This window comes from Nipponia nippon, unplaced genomic scaffold (genome assembly GCF_047370975.1).
Source record: "Nipponia nippon isolate SJK-2023a ecotype South Korea unplaced genomic scaffold, ASM4737097v1 scaffold_4, whole genome shotgun sequence".
Classification (NCBI taxonomy): domain Eukaryota; kingdom Metazoa; phylum Chordata; class Aves; order Pelecaniformes; family Threskiornithidae; genus Nipponia; species Nipponia nippon.
The window spans coordinates 18,701,862-18,719,928 of NW_028262358.1; the positions used below are offsets into that span (position 1 = coordinate 18,701,862).

At 45.8% G+C, this 18,067-nt stretch overlaps 1 protein-coding gene across 1 annotated transcript in view; it reads right to left on the bottom strand.

Annotated features, from left to right (window-relative positions):
• CAPN13 (calpain 13) overlaps positions 1-18,067 on the bottom strand; it is a 68,077-nt gene that overhangs the window by 6,088 nt on the left and 43,922 nt on the right. Inside the window, exons 16-26 of the mRNA XM_087776125.1 lie at positions 17,633-17,707; positions 16,613-16,776; positions 14,979-15,118; positions 11,767-11,927; positions 10,166-10,202; positions 8,411-8,473; positions 7,307-7,364; positions 6,171-6,238; positions 4,443-4,511; positions 3,280-3,358; positions 281-397 (exon numbers count right to left, since the gene is read on the bottom strand). Of these exons, the coding sequence (XP_087632251.1) occupies positions 281-397; positions 3,280-3,358; positions 4,443-4,511; positions 6,171-6,238; positions 7,307-7,364; positions 8,411-8,473; positions 10,166-10,202; positions 11,767-11,927; positions 14,979-15,118; positions 16,613-16,776; positions 17,633-17,707 (1,031 nt within the window). The remainder of the gene's footprint in view (positions 1-280; positions 398-3,279; positions 3,359-4,442; positions 4,512-6,170; positions 6,239-7,306; positions 7,365-8,410; positions 8,474-10,165; positions 10,203-11,766; positions 11,928-14,978; positions 15,119-16,612; positions 16,777-17,632; positions 17,708-18,067) is intronic.

Genomic DNA, 18,067 nt, shown 5'->3' on the forward strand with positions numbered 1-18,067 from the left:
TCTCCCAGCACTAAACTGCTCTCTACCAGCCAGTTGTTCCTGTGGGCAGGAGGCAAATCTGGTTCTGGCAGACAGGCTGCCCAAAGGGATGCCTGGACCATGCCTGGATTTTGGGCAGGTTTGTTATTTCCAAGCTACGCTGTTAGACATGCAGCATCATGTCTAGCAGCATGTCTCATGCCTTCTGCCACTGCTCTCAGTCTGGCTTTGCAAGCTCCCCTGGGAGAGACCCTGCTGCCACATCCCCTGCCTGACCCCAGGCCCCGGCGCCAAGACTCACAGGTCATGGTTTCAAGGCGCAGCATGCAGCACACAAAGTCAGAGAAGCCAATTCTCCTGGCAGCATCGCCATACCGCAGGGTCATCAGGAGCAGCAGCTGCTCGTTAGCGGCCAGACCTGTGGAGGGAAGAGGAATGACAGCATTGGGGACTCGCTGTGGGATAATGGACCGGCTCTGCTGGCCTTGTGCACCCTGCAAAGAAGCTGGGGCTCTCCCTCAGCCTCCCACCCCGTCATGCTGGGTCTCCTCTGCATCCCTGGATGGCAGCTTGCCTTTCCCCCAGGTTTGTGCGTAAGAGTCAGGGTAGGGTGATGGAAAATCAAAGTCCATTTAGTCAATTCCTCGAATTGTGGCTTAGGTCAGCAAGCAGGAAACATAGAGCTAACTAATCTAGTGTTACCTTGCTTTGCCTTTTTAGCTTTTATTTTCTATATGAAAGGGTGATTTTCTTTGGCTCATAACGTTAAAGTCTGAGCGTAGCATTTACAATACCACTGGCGCTTTCTGCTAAACAGGAAGATACCGCATGTTCATGCTATTATGCAGTATAGCATGCCTGGGATTCTTAATTTTTACATTTTCTCTTCTATTAGAAAATGATGAAGGGTGCATTTCTGTTTTATTAGCTGATTATTCAGTATTTGTGTCACAGTCTGTTTGGATGGAAATTGGTATTCAATTGAACGAACAAAAATTGCTTTTCAGAATGATTCTTTTATTAGTTAAATAAAACTACCCTAAATGTGCTGGCTACATAAGAGAAATGATTTAAATATATTTGGCACTAAAAGCTGATTTGCTAAACAAAAGAGAAATTTTCTGCAGAGAGCTGGACTGATAGCTTCGGTTTAATGCATTCCCTGAGACTTCAGAAAAGTCTCATTTGCTCACTCCTAGTTTTTAGTGGCTCAGCTGGAAAAGAAGTAGCTTTCCTGCTTTTTCAGCTAGCTCTAAGCTTTTCAGGTTTAAATGAACTCATCATGGAGCCAAATTAGTTGAATAAGCAGAAAAGAAGGAAACGATTTCTCTACACCTGTGCAGGGGGAGATACAGCTGATGGAAGTGGGTTAGTACGTCAATGAACTTTGGTTGCATGAGTGTAGTTGGAGAAGGTCTCCAGCAGGAAGCAGACACACAATGCTCAATATTTAAATAATGGAAATACATTTGGGTTTGAGATACATTTCAAATTAAGATAAACCTGATTTCAGATTTTTGTCTAGGAGAAAAAGATAGTAATTAAAAAATCTAATTAATGAAATTTCTTCTTTGATTCTGGTTTTAAACCACTGCCAAGAACCACTGTAGTAGTCAGCAATTAATCCTATCTCATTTTTAACCTTTTGACGGCAGTGGGAATTCAATCAAGCTCTCTCTGGAGAGCAGATTCCAGCAAGCATTGCAGTGCTTCTTATGAGATGCCATAATCATGTCTTAAGTAAAACACTGACAATTTGGCATGGTCAGTCTGGGATATATTTGCTCTGAAATCTTCTCACCTGGCAATGTCTCTCAATTAACCTTATCAACAACACTGAAGTGTCAGTCTTGTTCCCAAGACATTTCAGTTATGTTCTGTTGCTTATTTGCAAGGTTACTCCCCACACATTTTGTCTGCTGGATTCCTCAATCTGGTTTTAGTCAAGCTTTCAAATACAGACTTCATGTTTCCCTATTTTTTTATGCATTTAATACTGCCAGTGAGGAGTTTGTAAATACCCCAGGCCAATGCTCCTGCATTTCACAGCAGCACTGCTGTTAATGCAACTAGCCTGCTTTACTCTGGCAGAAAATTTGACCCATCATTATTATGCTTTGAAGCTTTAGGACAACAGTGAAAATTAAGCACACACTTCAGTATTTTGCTGGGGAAAGCGCTGAATGCTTCAGGGAACAGCTGGCTGGGAGCTGTATTTCGATATATTAGTGCCATTCCCAGCGGTAACACTGACCTCCCAAGCTCTTTCTGAGGCTGTCCACTCCTTCCTGCTTAAAAGCCAGGACAGTGATCATCCCAATGCAAAGCCAGATTCAAATGCATCTGTCTGACTCAGAAGAAGGCAAGAATGAGCTTATAATTTTCTTTTTGCCCCCCAGTCAGAACTGCTTATAGCCTAACACGTACTGAACTCGCCATTTAATAGTGCCTTTTTATCCCTTCACATAGCTGCACTGTTTCAGCTGCCAGGGCTTCTCAATGTACAATTTTCCTCCCAGTTTTACACTTTAGCGACTTTCTTACAGAACGGACCTGGCAGCTTCTCCTTTGACATTTGACGCATTAGTGTTGCTCTCCTCAGGCAGATGCTAACGCTCTGCCCACCTCTCAGCAACAAAATATTACATGTACATCCCTTGAGGTGATGGCTTCCATGGATAGCACTTCTGCACCAGGTTCCTTCTGGGGACAACATCGCTCCAGGCTCCAGGTAGCCAAATGGGAGCTTCTCTACTGTACCAAAAGTCTCTGGAGAGATGACCCAGCTAAAATACTTCATGGATGTGAAGGGGTCCCATGCACTCCCTGCAAGTTTCAGCATTCGTGTAGCCAACAGAGGTCAGTGCAAACTAAATAAATGTCTGTCACTGTGGCTTTCCCTTACAGACTTAGTCACTGCCCTGAAGAGAAACTGCAGGAATTGGGGCAAGTGCAAGCATCGACTGTTCCTTGCTCCTTTCCTCTGCTGGATGTTTTGTCCGTGACCTAGAGAGATTACGGATAAACCAGTCTGCAGGCTCTGGCCAGTGCTGTGCTTCTCTGCATCTCCCTGCTGGCTCCCCAGCTGCAGTGCAAAAGGTTTCTCCATGAAATGAGCTTTCTGTCTCAATGCCCTAAAACAATGCAGACCTCCGAGCAGTGCTGTGATCTAACTGGCACCTCTGTGCAATCCAAACCACTTTCTCCCTGAAGCTCTTCTTTCTTCCCTTTCTCTTTTTCATCCTTTCCTTCACTGGCACAGGGACAAGAAAGGGAGCTGCTCAGCACCTACGGACGTACCTGCTGTCTGTATCGCGCTCTTAAATTCAGACACATCAAGAAATCCAGAATGATTTCTGTCTTCCTTCCTGAAGATATCCTAAAAAACAGTGTAAAGGCAGATTTCATGCTCGTATCAGCATTCCCCAAATTTACTACTATATCTAATTATGTAGGATGCTTTCCCTCCTTAATAAATAGGTTGCAAGGAAGTTCAACAGATGAGATGGGGTGACTACAACAAGGGAGACCCATTTACAGAAGGCTCAGACAGTATATTACGGTGTAAGAAATCCCACAGTTTTGGGTGGGTGGAAGTCTTTTTGCTCACTCTCCCTGGTTCGTGTGTGCAGGTAGCAATGGGAATACTCACAACTCCACTGACAAAAAGACATTGTCTGTAATGCTTGAAGTAAGCCAGGGGTCCCTGAGTCCCAGAATGGTGTGGGGTCATCTTTCCCAACACACCGTTGAAACCCCACAAGCCACATCTGAGGTGCTGTCAGTGGGAAGACCACCATTGCTAGATGGGAAACTGGCACCCCATGTCCTAGGTGGCCTCAGACCATCTCAAGAGGGATGAAACAAAGCAGAGCCCACACAACTTTGAGGCTTCAGAAAATCTTCCCATTCTTCAGCAAGACTGGGGGGAGAAGGGTCTGACACAGACAAGCTGCCTGAATTTAGGAGGGACCCTAAATACCAAGTTACTGTCCTCACTGCTTCCAGTGCTTACCCTGGAGCAGAGACATTTCTCCCAGAAAAACTTTCATCAGATCCTACGCTACAAACTGCAGCAATGAGGAAGTGACATTTTTCAGATTACTCTGTTCAAGAACCCATTTCAGCTTAGAAAGCTTTTTAAAAAATTGCCAGTGGTGGCACACAAACAGAGATTTCCATCAAATTCTGAGCCTAATTGGCCTTCATACCTTTTCCCACTTTTTCTTCAATATTCCCTGATCTAGAAAAGCCTCAGCTGCTCGTTTGCAGCACTTCACACACACTACTGCTTCCTGAGCTCTTAACCTTTGCATGAAAGGATGGAAATCTGACCCACTAAGCAAGCAACCTCTGCAACCTTTTTCCCCCCAGTGCTTTGATATCACAGAGCACCTGCACCCTGCTGATGAAAAGCCCAAGAGTACAGTATCAGTAGAGGAGAGAGAGCAGCCCCCACGTACCATGTACTTAGTGAGTCTTTGCCAGAGGCTCCTGAACTCCTGCAGTGTGAGTCGCCCGTTCGAGTTGATCTGTGCATTTAGTTAAGAATTGAACAGTTAATGAGAGCTAAACCTGGCTGTCTTCATTCCCAAGGATGCTGGCTTTACATAAAGACATAAGATGCAGTCTCTTCCATTTGTTACTTTGTGTTGAGAAAGCCAAGAGCTTTTCTGCTCTTAATTATGCTTAACAGTTAAATTCACTTTCTTTGGCACATTGTACAGCTGCTCATACCTGTGCTCACAAACAACAAAAGGTTTCTATTTATATGGTGCCTTTAACCATTTAGCCACTGAGTACAGAGACCCCTGTGGATGAACAAGACCCCATGCTCCAGGCCACATGTGCACATTGCCTTGCCTCTGTGCCTGAGGCAGCACAGTATTAGCTCTGCCTGGATCCTTCTGGAGGAACAGGCGCTGAAGGAGCCAAGAGCATGAGGAGCTGATCCTGATGCCTGCCATCAGAAGGCAGCAGCAGCCTTTGAGCCATGCTTATGCTGCAGGCAAGAAAACATTTCCCTACCATGAGCTGCAGGAGCCCATGGGTGTCAGCAGGTATCTCCCATGGATGCTCGAAGGACTATGTCAGTGGACCTGCTCCCCTCTGTACACCATCTAGGAGTCCTGGGCAGACATGCAGCACCTCACCCAATGCAGCTGGGATGTCGAAAACTCCCTGAAAACAAAACTCATCACCGGTTAAATATAAGCAGACAAGTGCCACTGCCATGAAACCTGACTGAAAAAAGCTGATCCTGTCTTTGCAGGCCAGGATAGGTCACACTGTACATGGGTTGTATGCAGCCCAGAGAATGAAAAATCCATGCTGAACTAAAGCAGAGCAGTGGCTTTGTCAGCTCTTTGCACGTGCCATGCATTCACAGCGCCCACTTAGCCTAGGATGGGCTTTGGAAAGGGGGAGAAGTCTCTTTCACTGGCTAGATGCGGAAAGCTGGAAAGAGAGAGGGACTTCTGGTCATTTTTATTCATTCCCTGGCAGTTTGTAAAGGTCTGAAAATGTCTCAAAGTTATTTCAAAGCATGGAAGAAAAGAGACAGTGAGCAAGCAAGGGGGAGAAAACACACGGAAGAGAATTTATGTTTTCATCAAGCAGCCCTCTTGTTCTACAACAGCCAGCAATGTGTTTCCAGTGTTGTCTTGTTAACAGTAAAAAGACCGTGTGATCCATCTAAATAAGGAAGGTACACTGGAAAGTATGAATAGTCTGCCAGGCAAGTGCCTGTGATTCGGTGATGATAGTGCTTCTTCCCCTAACACCAGCTTTGCTGGTGGTGCTAGCAGGCTGCTCGAGCTGCCATCACAGGCCAGCATGGCTGCAGCCGTGATGGAAGAGCTGAGCTATGCCTGAGCTCTATGCTGCCTCCTGGCTTCGGGCTCTGCCTGGGACCCTGCACCCAAGGGTGAAGCTTAGCCAAGCCCTGGGCCCTGCAGAGGTGAAAATAAGAGCAAAGAGTTAGCTGGAAGCAGAAGGTTGACCCTCAGCTTTCCACCGACACACCAGGGCATGCATGGCAAAGTCCTGCACAGACTCTGGGACGGTTATTTATTGAGGACTGTGGCTAATATTTACTTGCAGGTTCTCACACTGGGATGCTCAGCTCAGCCATAACTCAAGGCAAGGATGGGCAGCACCAGGGAAGTTTATTGCTTCTGCTGAAAGGATACATCCATCAGAGATAAAATGCCTCTGCATGAATCGAAGCTGAATCTTCCTCCCAGGCTGGTCATTTCGTCTGTAAGGATTGACAAAACAGAAGGAATCAGCGAGAGTGAGGGGGGTGACAGAGGCACCAGGTCACCATTCAGAGGGAAGGAGGGCACCAGCGTGAAGGCTCCTGTAGCTAACAAGCCCCAGGTCTGGCTCAGGGTCTCAAACAGAAGCAAGGGCTACGTGCCAGGCTGAGGTCCACTGAGAGAGTCTGACATGTCTCAGACAACTCTACTGCTCCCTTCCCCAAGGACAGGTGCCCTGTTTGGGCTCACAGGTAGCTGCTCTGCTCAGTCTCTGCCCACCCACCTGCCCTGATGGAAACTCTTCCCTCTTGAAATAAGGATAAGGGAAATAACAGTAACAAGAAAAGCTATTTACGGTGAATTAGCGAGTCCTAGGAGCACTTTGAGCGTTGTGCATGACTGATGAACCAACTGATGTTGGTTCAAGCCCTCTGGCTGTGCCCCTGTCTCATGCTATTTTCAAGGTGGGCAGGTTAAGAAGGCTGGGAAATGCTGAAAGCCAGCTTGAGGCCTCTGCAGAGCAGCGATACAGGCCAGGGCTGAACTGGGAGAAACTGGATGACAGTGAGAAGAGTGGGAGGCACAGCTCCCTGGGGTGCTCACTGGTGCAGCCCAGCCAGGGACTGAGTTCCTGCTGCAATTGGTGGGGCACCGGGTGCTCATGGGGGCTGCAGAGACACCCAGAAGAAGGACAGCATGGGGCAGGGTAGGTCTGCAGAGCAGCGGTTATCCCACAGGAGAACTGGGAGGGGAAGGTGAAATTTGGCTGTCAAACAGATGCACAGCTTTGCCAACAGCCGTGCATTAAAGAGTCTGTTAGCAGCTGGTCTGGATTGCATCACCTTCTTCATGTGAACATTACTTTGATTTAGAAAAAAGATAAAACCAAACTGTTCCAAAGGAACCCTGGTGGAGGCACTTCTCATTCTTCAAGATGCAATAGTGCAGTAAGCCACACTAAGGATTTTTTGAGGACCATCAGGACGCCACTAAATCCTCTGTCTAATTTACCCTAGGCTAAGGATAGGGAAGCACTAATGACATTAGCTGGGTTGTAAAAGCTTTACCTTTCAGGATCTCTTCATTAAGGAGTTGTTGCAGCTGCGAGGCATCAATAGCTGAGCCCTAATGCAGAATAAAATGCAAAGAGAGGTCTGTGAGCATAAAGTTTTCTCCTGTGTCACTTTTGTCCCAGAATTCTTTATTCACACACTGTCGCAACAAAGAAGGACCTCTGCTTATATCAGAGGAGCAACAGCACCCCCATGGGAACATAACAAAGCCCTCCACACTGCTGGGCCACTCTTTGTCCTTCCCTACAAGAGTCTTCAGGGGAGTTACAGGCACTCCCCATCACTGTGGGGTATTTCCAGCAGTGATGGGAACACTTGCTGACTTCACCAGCCCCTAGCTGGGGAGTTGCCAAAGGGCGGGCACAGCAGGCAGCTGGGTGAGTGGGCTGGGAGCACAGGCGCTGCTGCCTGCTTCCCTCTCAGCCAACCACCCACCAGTGACCCTGACTGCCTCCCTCCCGAGACACCCCCTGGGCATTCAGCATGGCAGCCCGTGTTCGTTGTCACCTTCATGCATTGCTATAACTATTAACTGCGAGAGGTCCATTGTGCAAAGACTTTTGGCAGTGATTTTTTTTCCTCTTGACTAAGTCGAGGAGTTCTTTATAACAGTTTATTAAACCATTAAAAGCATCTCCTGTGAACACAGAGAGTTTGGCTCTGAAAGAGCAGGAATCAATTACTCAAACGCTGACTGATGTCTGGTTTCCAAATGCTGTGAAGGCAAATGGAAAATGATGCTGATGAGAGGGGGAAATACCCAAGGCTTTCTAATTGCTTTCAGTAAATAAACAAACTAAAGCCAAAAAAAGAAAAAAAGGTACACGTGCAAGCCCATCACCAGCACAACCACAAATCTCCAATCCTCCTCTGATATATGGGGCTAGCCAATCTACCCCAGCTGAATGTCCCATTTTTCTGGGGGTTTTGGCAAGTCAATCAATACTGTTTTCAGGGTATCCACTTGAAGATGGAGCTACATTTCCAAAAAACATTTTTCTAAATGGATTTGTATCAACATCAGAGATAAGTTTTTCTTTTTGCAAGTCCACATGCCTTTTTTATTTATTTTTCAGCAAGATGTTTTAGACAGGATACCTGCTTAGCGTGTCTTAGGAAGATAGCCTTATAGGAGCTGTCCTCGTTCTGTCTTGGTACATCCTGGATCAAAAACAAAGTATGCACATAAATAATTCAGTCACAAAACAACTGGAGGCAGAAGTCTGCAGATCCAAACAGCACTTTAGAGAGGGCAGGAAATGTACAGTACAGGCTGCAGTTTTAACACCCTGAAAGTAAAGTGGACTAGAACCAAGAAAGAGCTACTGCAATGAAGGAAGAAGCATAGTTTGGATGTCATCACTTAGTACAGCCAGGAGGGAGCAGCTCAGGGCCTGAGGAAGACAACAGAACACATCCAGGGTGGAGTTCAGCAAGTCAATATATAAGTATAGAGATACAAAGCCTGGTCCTTATTGATGGTCCTTGGCTGAAACCACTGGCTTTGGGCATGTGAAGATTCATGTGAACCAAGGAATAGAGCAGGAGTTGACTTTTCCTTTCTCTTGTACCTTCTCAATCCCAAGGCAGGCTTGACTGTACCTGAGCAATTGCAATTCAATGGTTAAGTGATTTTTTTCAACCCTTCAGTGAGGAGATCCACCAGGCACTAAGGGGAACTATCCTTAACATTATAAAGTTTCCCCCCAAAATCTAAGCCTGAGCCCTAATGCCTTCAGCTCTGTGTGAGATAATTCACACCAGTGAAGCCCAGATACCTGAACAAGAGCAGAAAGTGTGGGTACCATAATTCGTCAAAGTCAAAACAGTGGCTAACAACAACAGCCAAGTAAACTGACGGCTTGTCATTGGAAAGAGATAATAAGCCACCATTTACACTACCCCTCTAATGGGGCTTAATTGCAGGCTGGAAAATGAATCACAAGGAAAGGACTCTTGTCTCTTCTCCTGAAGCAGCTTTACACCTTTGGCTTCAAAGACCTGCACTGAGTTTGCACTGCTATAAATAGCAGCCTCTCAGCAGCAGGGCTTTGCACAGAACCAGTGAGACAGCAGCATGGACTGGACCAGCTCTGGCAATTTGCACAGTTCACAGCGAGGAAGTCCAGCAAGGGATGGTAGCTGGGCTAGACAGGCTGAAATGTGGGTTGAACTAGAGGCGCAATCAGTTTTGAAGTGTAATTTCTCTTATGTCTGTGAAGATATCCTGATAAAAAACAGAAGGAACCCGCTTTGGGCCTCACCTCTATGGACTCCTGTGCTTTATACGGTGCAAGCACTTAAATGAAGCCATTCCCATGGGGAAGGCATGTATGACCCCTCTCTTAGGTGTGAGGTCTTTTTAAAAGAGGTCAAACCCAAGCTGTGAATTTTTCATCAAAGTTTCCCCCTCTCTCCTCCTTAGATACGTATCCATTTTACAGACATTGCAAGAATTTAATATCTTTGAAATGCTCTCCCCCCTGCTCAAGGTGTTAAAGGTGGAGAGGTGAAAAGGACAGATGGACAGGCCGACAGAGGGACTGTATAAGATCTGTTTCCTTCAAAAATCAGGTTCTGAAAGAGACATATGTGAAGAGGAAGGGCTTTGTTGTCACTCCCGTCTCTCCAGAGAGGTACCCTAGGCTGGTCACCTGCTCTCTCAGCAAGGTCGCAGGGTGCCAGAGTCAAACTCTGGACAGGTACTGGATGGTGAAAGGACAGAAGAGCAGAGTGGTGTCTGGTATGTAGGGAAAGAAGAAGAAGAGTCAGTAGAGGTGACTACCGAATAGTCAGGTCCCTGGGAACCATTCACCACCACCAGTATCTACATCAGTTTTCACAGACTCTTACCATCGGCAGCACTGGATTGGGCGGGAAGTTTAAGTTCCTAGAAAAGAGTTACAAGAGTCAAACTGGGAGAGAACGGGCATTTTCAGAGCCTTACTTTACAGATGTGGCAGAAGGCAGGCACCAACAGGAGCACTCGCCCAACCCGTGGCCCCACAAGATGCTCAGCACTCACACCTCCCAGTTTGTCCCAGTTCAGTCAAGCTTGTTGCACCAGTCCTGGGTCTCTCTGTGCAAGCAGACATGAGCAAGTCTGATTCTCTGGTTGCTCTGGGGCCATTGACTTCCTCAAGCCAGCCCTGCTGGCATGAGCAGCAGAGAAAGGGTAACTTGTCTCACTCTGAGCTAACCTCACCACACAGAAGGCAAGGCTGCCCTGCCTTGAGCTACATAAAATTTTCACCTGCTTTCTGTTTGCCCAGTTTAATAGTCAGGAATAAAAATAGCATCTGGGCTATTAAAAGGCAACATCTTTTAAATGTCTGCGGACTGCCTGAAATTGAGCCGGGGTCACCATTCCTTCTGAGACTCACTTAGTAGCAACATTCAATACCTGAGTTATGCTTTTGGTAAAGAAATTAGCCAAGCCAGATGCTATTTTTATAGCATCTGTGCTATTATAGAGGTGCAGAGACCCACAGGAAGGGGATCCCCACACTTGGCCTAGCTCAGGAGGGTGTGTGAGGGTCGCAGGCTCTCCTGGAAAGACCTACCTCCCAAGGCTGAGCTGCCTTATGCATGATTCATCATGCTGAAGGCAGTCCAGCCCAAAGCACAGACTTCTATTTGTTTTCCATAACTAAGGAGTTGCCTTAGTTGGTTCTGGGCTATTTTTACCAGGGGCCAAAGCCTAGAAAACAATCTCATTATTAAGATAGGGGCCTATGAAATAAGAGCTGCAATCACCTCCACTATAAAGCTTACCAAAGGAAAGCCACCACACATCTGATACTTGATGGTCACTTGGTAGGGCTGAATGCTGGGCCTTGCTCTTTACATAAAGCACACCCAGATATTTATATGAAAATGCGATAATAACTGCCTTTGCATGAACTAAGATATAATTTTTCTGCCAAACTTATCTTCAAGGCCCCTCTCATACCCACAGGGAGCCCTACCAGCCTGTCTATGAGATGGCTGGGTGAAAGGATCAAGGCCGTTCACTGCTCTTTGCTTCTCTAAGTCCCACTCTGAGCAGAATGGGACCTGATCTGTCTGGCATCCAGCCAGCACAACAGAAGAAACTACATAACAGCTGTTAAGAAAAACAAGCTCTCAGTCCTCCTTTCACTAAAGAGAGATTTCCCCACAATCTGGCAGGGCATATCTCACAATTATTGCTCACTTGTGTGGCTCTTTGCATCAAAGCTGAGACCCTTGGTGGCTGCAAATGAGCTATTGCCCTGTTCTACAGTGGCCACCCCTATGGATCTGACTATACATCTGATCTTCCCCAACATAGTGCTTAATACTCGGCTGTGTCTTCCCAACATGCTTCTAGAGTATGTTAAAATCAAATTGCCACATTAGTTATCTTGACATTAAATTGTTAAATCCTGGCACACTGTAAGTCGGGGGCCTATAAGGAGTACTTATTATCTTACTCATTGTAGTCTTCATTCCTCACGAAGATTCGTAAGAGAAATTCAAATTCTTGGTCCTCTGCTGTAGAAGGAACAACAGCATAGGTTCCTGGGCTCAAGATAAAGTAGCTGGTCACATCTCGAGTCAGGCAAAAATTTTGTTTCAGAACTTTGGAGTTGTCCTGAAAGAAAAATATAGCTGGCTAGCTCCCCTCCATGTCAGGAACCAAAGTATATCAGCAAGTGCACCCACAGCAACCTTACATTCCCACAGCTCTCTAAATATACACTACATCTAACATGCCTAAACCTCCCCAGGGGCATGAAAAGCCCATCCAGGTGACAGACTTTGTTCAAGGACACATCAAAAATGCACAAGGGTGGAAGAATAGAAAGAAACAGAAGGCAAAATGTATGGAAGTGGATTTGAAGAGAACTTCAATTAACGTTAAGCAGACCGGAGTTCATGAAGGAATCAAGGATGAATACTGTTAGTAAAACTTCCCTGAGACCTAGCATGACTCAGAGCGGTCAGAGAGCTCACTAAACATCTCACCCAGATGGCAATGCTTCAAGAATCACAACCCAAACCTTCCAGCAAGTGTCACAAGAAAATAGAACATTCTGATCTTTCTTCTGTTATTCCAGTATTTTTGCTGAGATGAAACAAATGTAATGCTACAGCTATTACTATGATGACATGTAAAGATAGCATAATAAAAAACCCTTACTAAACATATTCTCCAAAATACATCAGCGTGTATAAATTCCATTTAGAATGGTTATACAGCGTGGCAGAGTTATTTATGAGCCATGCCTTTGGGAGAAAATAACATAAAACTGCTATTTTGGGAGAAAGAAAAAAGATGACTACTGTTACAGATGGCTGGGAGGTATGTAGACTGCCAAGTATTATGGGTCAGATCTTGAGCAGATAGAAATGGGCAGTGCTGCAAAGAAATAAATAGTGTAATCCTTTTTTTACTTTTGGGTCTCATTTCACATTCCTTCTGGTAAAAAGCAGAAGCAGATTAATATCTCAATGGAATCAAAACCAGTGTGAGATAAGAATCAGCCTCTATACATTGCTCAGCTCTATCACACAACATTAAACTTCCCTCACAGCCATGAATTAGTGCTCCACGTCTGTATTTAATCAAAGGCTTCCTAGAGCTATCAGATATGTCCATTCTGGTTTGCATCCTTGCCTGCACTGCATTCCTCTCTCATCCTGCCAAGGGATAATACCCTTTTTACTTCACAGCAACAGTTTGAGGCATCTCAAAAGGTACTGAACAATGAATGATGCTGCTAATGAATAATGGCAGTGAAAGTGGTTGAGGGAGGAAGAGTGAGGCCACGTGAATCTTAGCAATTGCACTCTCCTTGCATAAAGAAAACCCCTTGTAAACTTTTACGCAAAGGTGTCACCTCTGATTGCCCTCAAGCACTGAGGCTAGATGCTGGGAATAAACCAAGTGAATAGCACTGTACACCTGTCTTGGTTTTAGCTCCTGGACTTGGCTGTTGCTGCTACCAGGGCAGGAGGCTAGGCTGGCTGTGAGCAGCTGGTAGACCAGCTCTCATGTTAAAATACTTAGGCTGTGTCCATGGGGGAATATTTTCTGTATAATCTGCTGTGTGGATTGTACCAATAACATTACATTACTAAAAGCTATGGTGTGACAGAGCAGCATGACAGTACCCTTTCCCTCATTCACCAGGTGCTCCACAGTAATCCGGTGCCCCTAGTAATGGCCTGTTCTGGCCTTGTCCTTCAGCTCCTGCATAGGAGATCACCTGGGCTCAGAAGCTCAAACTGAGCCTGAGGTGAGCCATGGACTGACAGCCCCCTGAGGCCATGTCTCATTGAATTTCATCCATCCTTGGGAATATACCAAGAGAGAGAAAAACTAAGTGAAGACACCTGAGCATCAACTGGACGGGAAGAAAGAAATTTTAAACATAAAGTAAGAATAGAGCTGTCTTCTAGTCTACTTCCTGATTAAACAACCTCTTTTCAAGTGACCCAAGACCTATGCCATCACCTCCTGGTAAGGGTCTTTTCTGTCAAAATGAGTAACTAATCAAGGTGGGCATGCATCATACAAGAGCATGCAGGGACCTCCATGTCTGGTGACTGTTGGGGGACAGCTGATGAGGATGCTGGAAGCAGTGAGTTCCCCATTTTCCAGGAGCGGCAGCTCAGCCCATGGAGTGCTGCAGTGCTATCTGCACCAGGCAGAGGATCTGCTTGCATAGGGATAGTGAATTCCACTTGCTGGAGGGATGCTTTTTTTATTACGTCTTTTATTTCTCAGACACTGTTTTTTATGAGCTACGAAGCCATGCTCTTCCTTTATGAGGAGCTGTTAGACTTATGGAATCAATTATTCAAAGTCTGGGACTAGAGCAAACCTCTCCAGTGATCAGGAGAATGTGAAGTTAGGGTCATACCAATCTCTGCTTCCTTTTGTTCTTCAGGTTAAGAACAACCCCCTCCTACCCACCCTCAGCCTACAACAAAATCCCTTTGGAAAAGGCTAGCATCCATCCGCACTAGCAATTGCACTTTCAGTAAGCCTGGTAATGCTCTGATAATAACTGCCCTTGAAATGGCACCTCCCTGGACAGTCACTAAGAGAAAAAAAAAAAAGAACAGGGAAATTGTGGTGGAGGTCCCAGGTATCTGAGTGAATGGTCTCTGCACTGGTCTTGAGCAAAGCCTTCCATATATTTTGCAAATGGGTTTTACATGGCATTTCTGTGGTAGAAGATGCGAGATGAGTAAAACAAGCCCATTTTGGGGAACAAGAGGCCATTCTGTTCCCTACTAGACCTGGACTACTGCTCAAGTGCTGTGGTTAGTATTGGCTGTCATGCCTTGTGCTGGGCCAGTAAGGCATGTCACCAGTACTGCTGGGCACAAAGGATATTGCCCTAGCATCTCTTGTTACCTGTGGACCCCCTGGGTTTCCCAGGGTTATTCTGGGATGCTAGAGAACTGAAAGTTCAACCATTCCTCTCTTAAGACTTGAATAAAGGAAACTAAGCCTGCCTAACTCTACTTTTCCTGTGATGTTCTAAGGTAGAAGGCATTGAGAAGTTCACTCCAAATACTGACTGCTCTCCTTTTACAGCCCAAAAGGCAATTCAGTCTTTCATTTCCATGTACAGGTATAATAAGCCACACAGAAAACAGCAGTGCCTACATGATACCTGATTGTGCTTACCATGGTGATCAAAAAGCCAATCTTTTTTGCATCCTGCATATCCTCAGGATGTTTTTGCATGAGTGAAATGACTACATTATAGGTTTTGGGGTCATAATCTGGCACTTTGAAGAAATACTGAGGGTTCCTTGAAACTGCACCTGCTGAGAAATTGTTAATAGATTAATAGTAGCCACATAGATGTCCCAGTAGTAGTCTATTGTGTAAGATCTTGCTTATATGGACCCAGAGGAATAGGTAGTTACTGCTCCAAGATGCTTTCAATACAACAGAGCACTGTAGTCTCTACATTACCAGTAGGAACTGAGGCATCTGGAGTTAAACTAATTGCCCATTAATCACTCTAGAAATCTCTGGCAAAGTCATAAAAGTCATGCAGACTTCTCACCCCCCCTACCTCTGCTTCACCTACATGGCACACTTTCCCTGAGGCAGAAAAGCAGTGATTCTCAATCAGCCGCCTGACACAGTGGATGAGCTGAAAAGGACTATGGCTTGGAGATCATAAACACGTAAAAGAAAAAGACAAAATGATCCAAAGCTATCCTGCCCTTCCTTCCTGTTAGTGTTTGTGATGGACAAGACAGAGTGTTGAGCGCCAGAGGGAAAAGGCTTCTTCTTGGCCAAGGTTTTTGTTAACAGGAAGCATCACTGATAACAAAGCAGTAAAATGCCCAAACTGGGGAAAAAGAACTGAGATGGCAGCATCTGCTTAAATCAGTCTAGACATTAAGCCATGTAGTTGTGTTGGGTGGCCTTGAAAGCTGCAGTTTAGCCCAAGATTGCACCTGGACAGAAAGTCTACTAGAGGGCTGGTGGCAAAACACAGCTTCAAGGAAAACGGCTCTGCCCACATGGTCTCAGTTCAGCCCTTGCACCTCCTCACTCAGTTTCAGTGCCCGTGGTGTACAGGGGCACAGGCATTGCTTTATTATCACCCCTTGAGACATGGTGATCAAGGTTATGAGGAGGCGGCTGAAACCTGTAAGCAGAAACCTGTTTGCTGCTAAGTCAGGGATCAGTGTTGCAGAAGAAAGAAGCTCCTTTCAAGGACCACAGCTGCCATCTTAGATTAAAAACACAGAGCCCAAATAGTGATGCAGCTGTTGAAAAGTAAGATAAGACAAGACAAAAATTTTAAAAATACTTCTAATAATCGGAGCTCACAATGCCAGAAGAGTCCTTGCATAGGCAGTAAACCCAATGGTCTTATCTGCTCAAAGGTCTTTCTGCCTTCAAAAATAGAGCTTTGTAGCACAACTCTTTCATTTCATATCCATTTACTTTCAGAGTATTTCTTACTCTGTAAAACCAGCTACATACTTGTCAGACCAGACTTTCTGGTGAGGTCCCCAGTAACACCTACTGCAACTGGCTGAAAGAAGATAGACAAGCACATTTCGATTTAAAGAGTTTAGGGTTTCTAAATCCTAAAAGTGTCCTGTTTTAATTCAGCAGCCAGTGCTGCTGCTTTGTTTCTGCTTCTTTAGCTGATAGGTGCTGTAATGGGAAAGGGCAGGTATTAACAACTAGCAATCAATATTTCTGCAATTCGGTGGTCAGAGTGAATGTTTCACTGTAAGCACCAGTGGACAGGAGGAGACGACTGGGTGACTGCAGTGAGCGTTCATTACCTGAGGAATAGTTGTTCCTGCCTGTGGCAAGGACTGGACTCCACAAATTGATGTGCTTATTCATCGACCACGTGCAGGGCTGATCTCCAAAGTCCAGAAATGTTGGGGTGCTATTACATATATACAGCCAGGAAAACTGCTCTTGGAAGTTTTCACAGGACATCCTACAGAGAAGGAGAAAAATCTCACCTTTCAGTTTGAGACACTGGTCAGGTACATTCACCCCCCATGTCTTTAAAAGGGGATTACAGAGAGCACTGCAGGCTGTAGCTGAGCTTGCTGATACCTTGCAGAAGAGGTCAGCTCTCAATGCATTTGGGCTGCCATAACTGCACCTAAAGCCCCAGGGAAATTACAAGGCATGTTCAGTAGTACCTAGGTGGTGCCCTGCTATCTCCAGCACATCTCTGCCACCGCACCTTGCTTTGTCCCTCTGCAGCGTCCTGCCCCACACTCATTCTTTACTCAAGCCTGCAGTGTCTATCTCACACCAGGCTGCTGTTACCCTGCTTTCCTCAGAGCCTCATGGGGCAAGCGTGCACTTTTTGAGCAATAATAGGTTTTCTAAAGGATGGCTCACATATGGCTAAACTAGATCTGAGAGTAACCAGAGGCAGTGGAAAACCACAAGCACCTGCAGAGCAGTAGAGTGCACAAGCTCTATGACCTGCTCAGCCACATGTCCCCTCCAAGCACCAGCTAGTCCAAGGTTCGAGATAGGTACTTTATGGGGAAGGGCAGTGTAACAAAATGATTAGGTCTCAGGGAGCTGTATTTTTACTTCTCTCACTTTTCATTTTTTTCACCAGCTTGTTACTTAATCTTGGCCAGCTCCATTTCTTCAGGTCTTGTTTCCTCTGAAACCATGGGGTCAGGACAACCTCCAATTTGCTGTTTGCACACAGCTAACACAGGGTGCCTTGAGACATCCCTAAGAGCAGAGAACTGCCTAAATGACTCTTTTTTCATAATGAACGCGAACAGAAAACGTGGTAGACAGAAGGATCAATAGGGAAATACCAGAATTCTCCATCATTCTTATTTCTGAGGAGGGCTTCTCTGAGTTTAGGCTCAACATGGTCCCACTGAGGAGAGCTACAAACAGGAAAAAATCAACAAGCAGATGTGAGGCACAATTTTCCATCTCTCTAGCCAGCCCATTCCTCTAACCAGGCCATCAAGTCATGAGGGATCAGGAGGGGTGAGAAAACTGCATGCTGGGAACAGGACTGGGCCCAATACCTTCATAGCCAAGGCCAGTAAACAGAGCTCTGTGCTTTTGCTGTGCCTGAGATGCCTACCCTGGGATGGGGAATTGTGCCTCTGTCCTCCAAGCCCCGGTCCCCTGTCCCCGTGCTGGAGAGGTTAGTGAGGTACCAAGGCATAGCACTCTGAAATGCTGATATTACATTGACATGTAGAGAGCACATTAACCAGCCAAATGTGTTGTTTCCA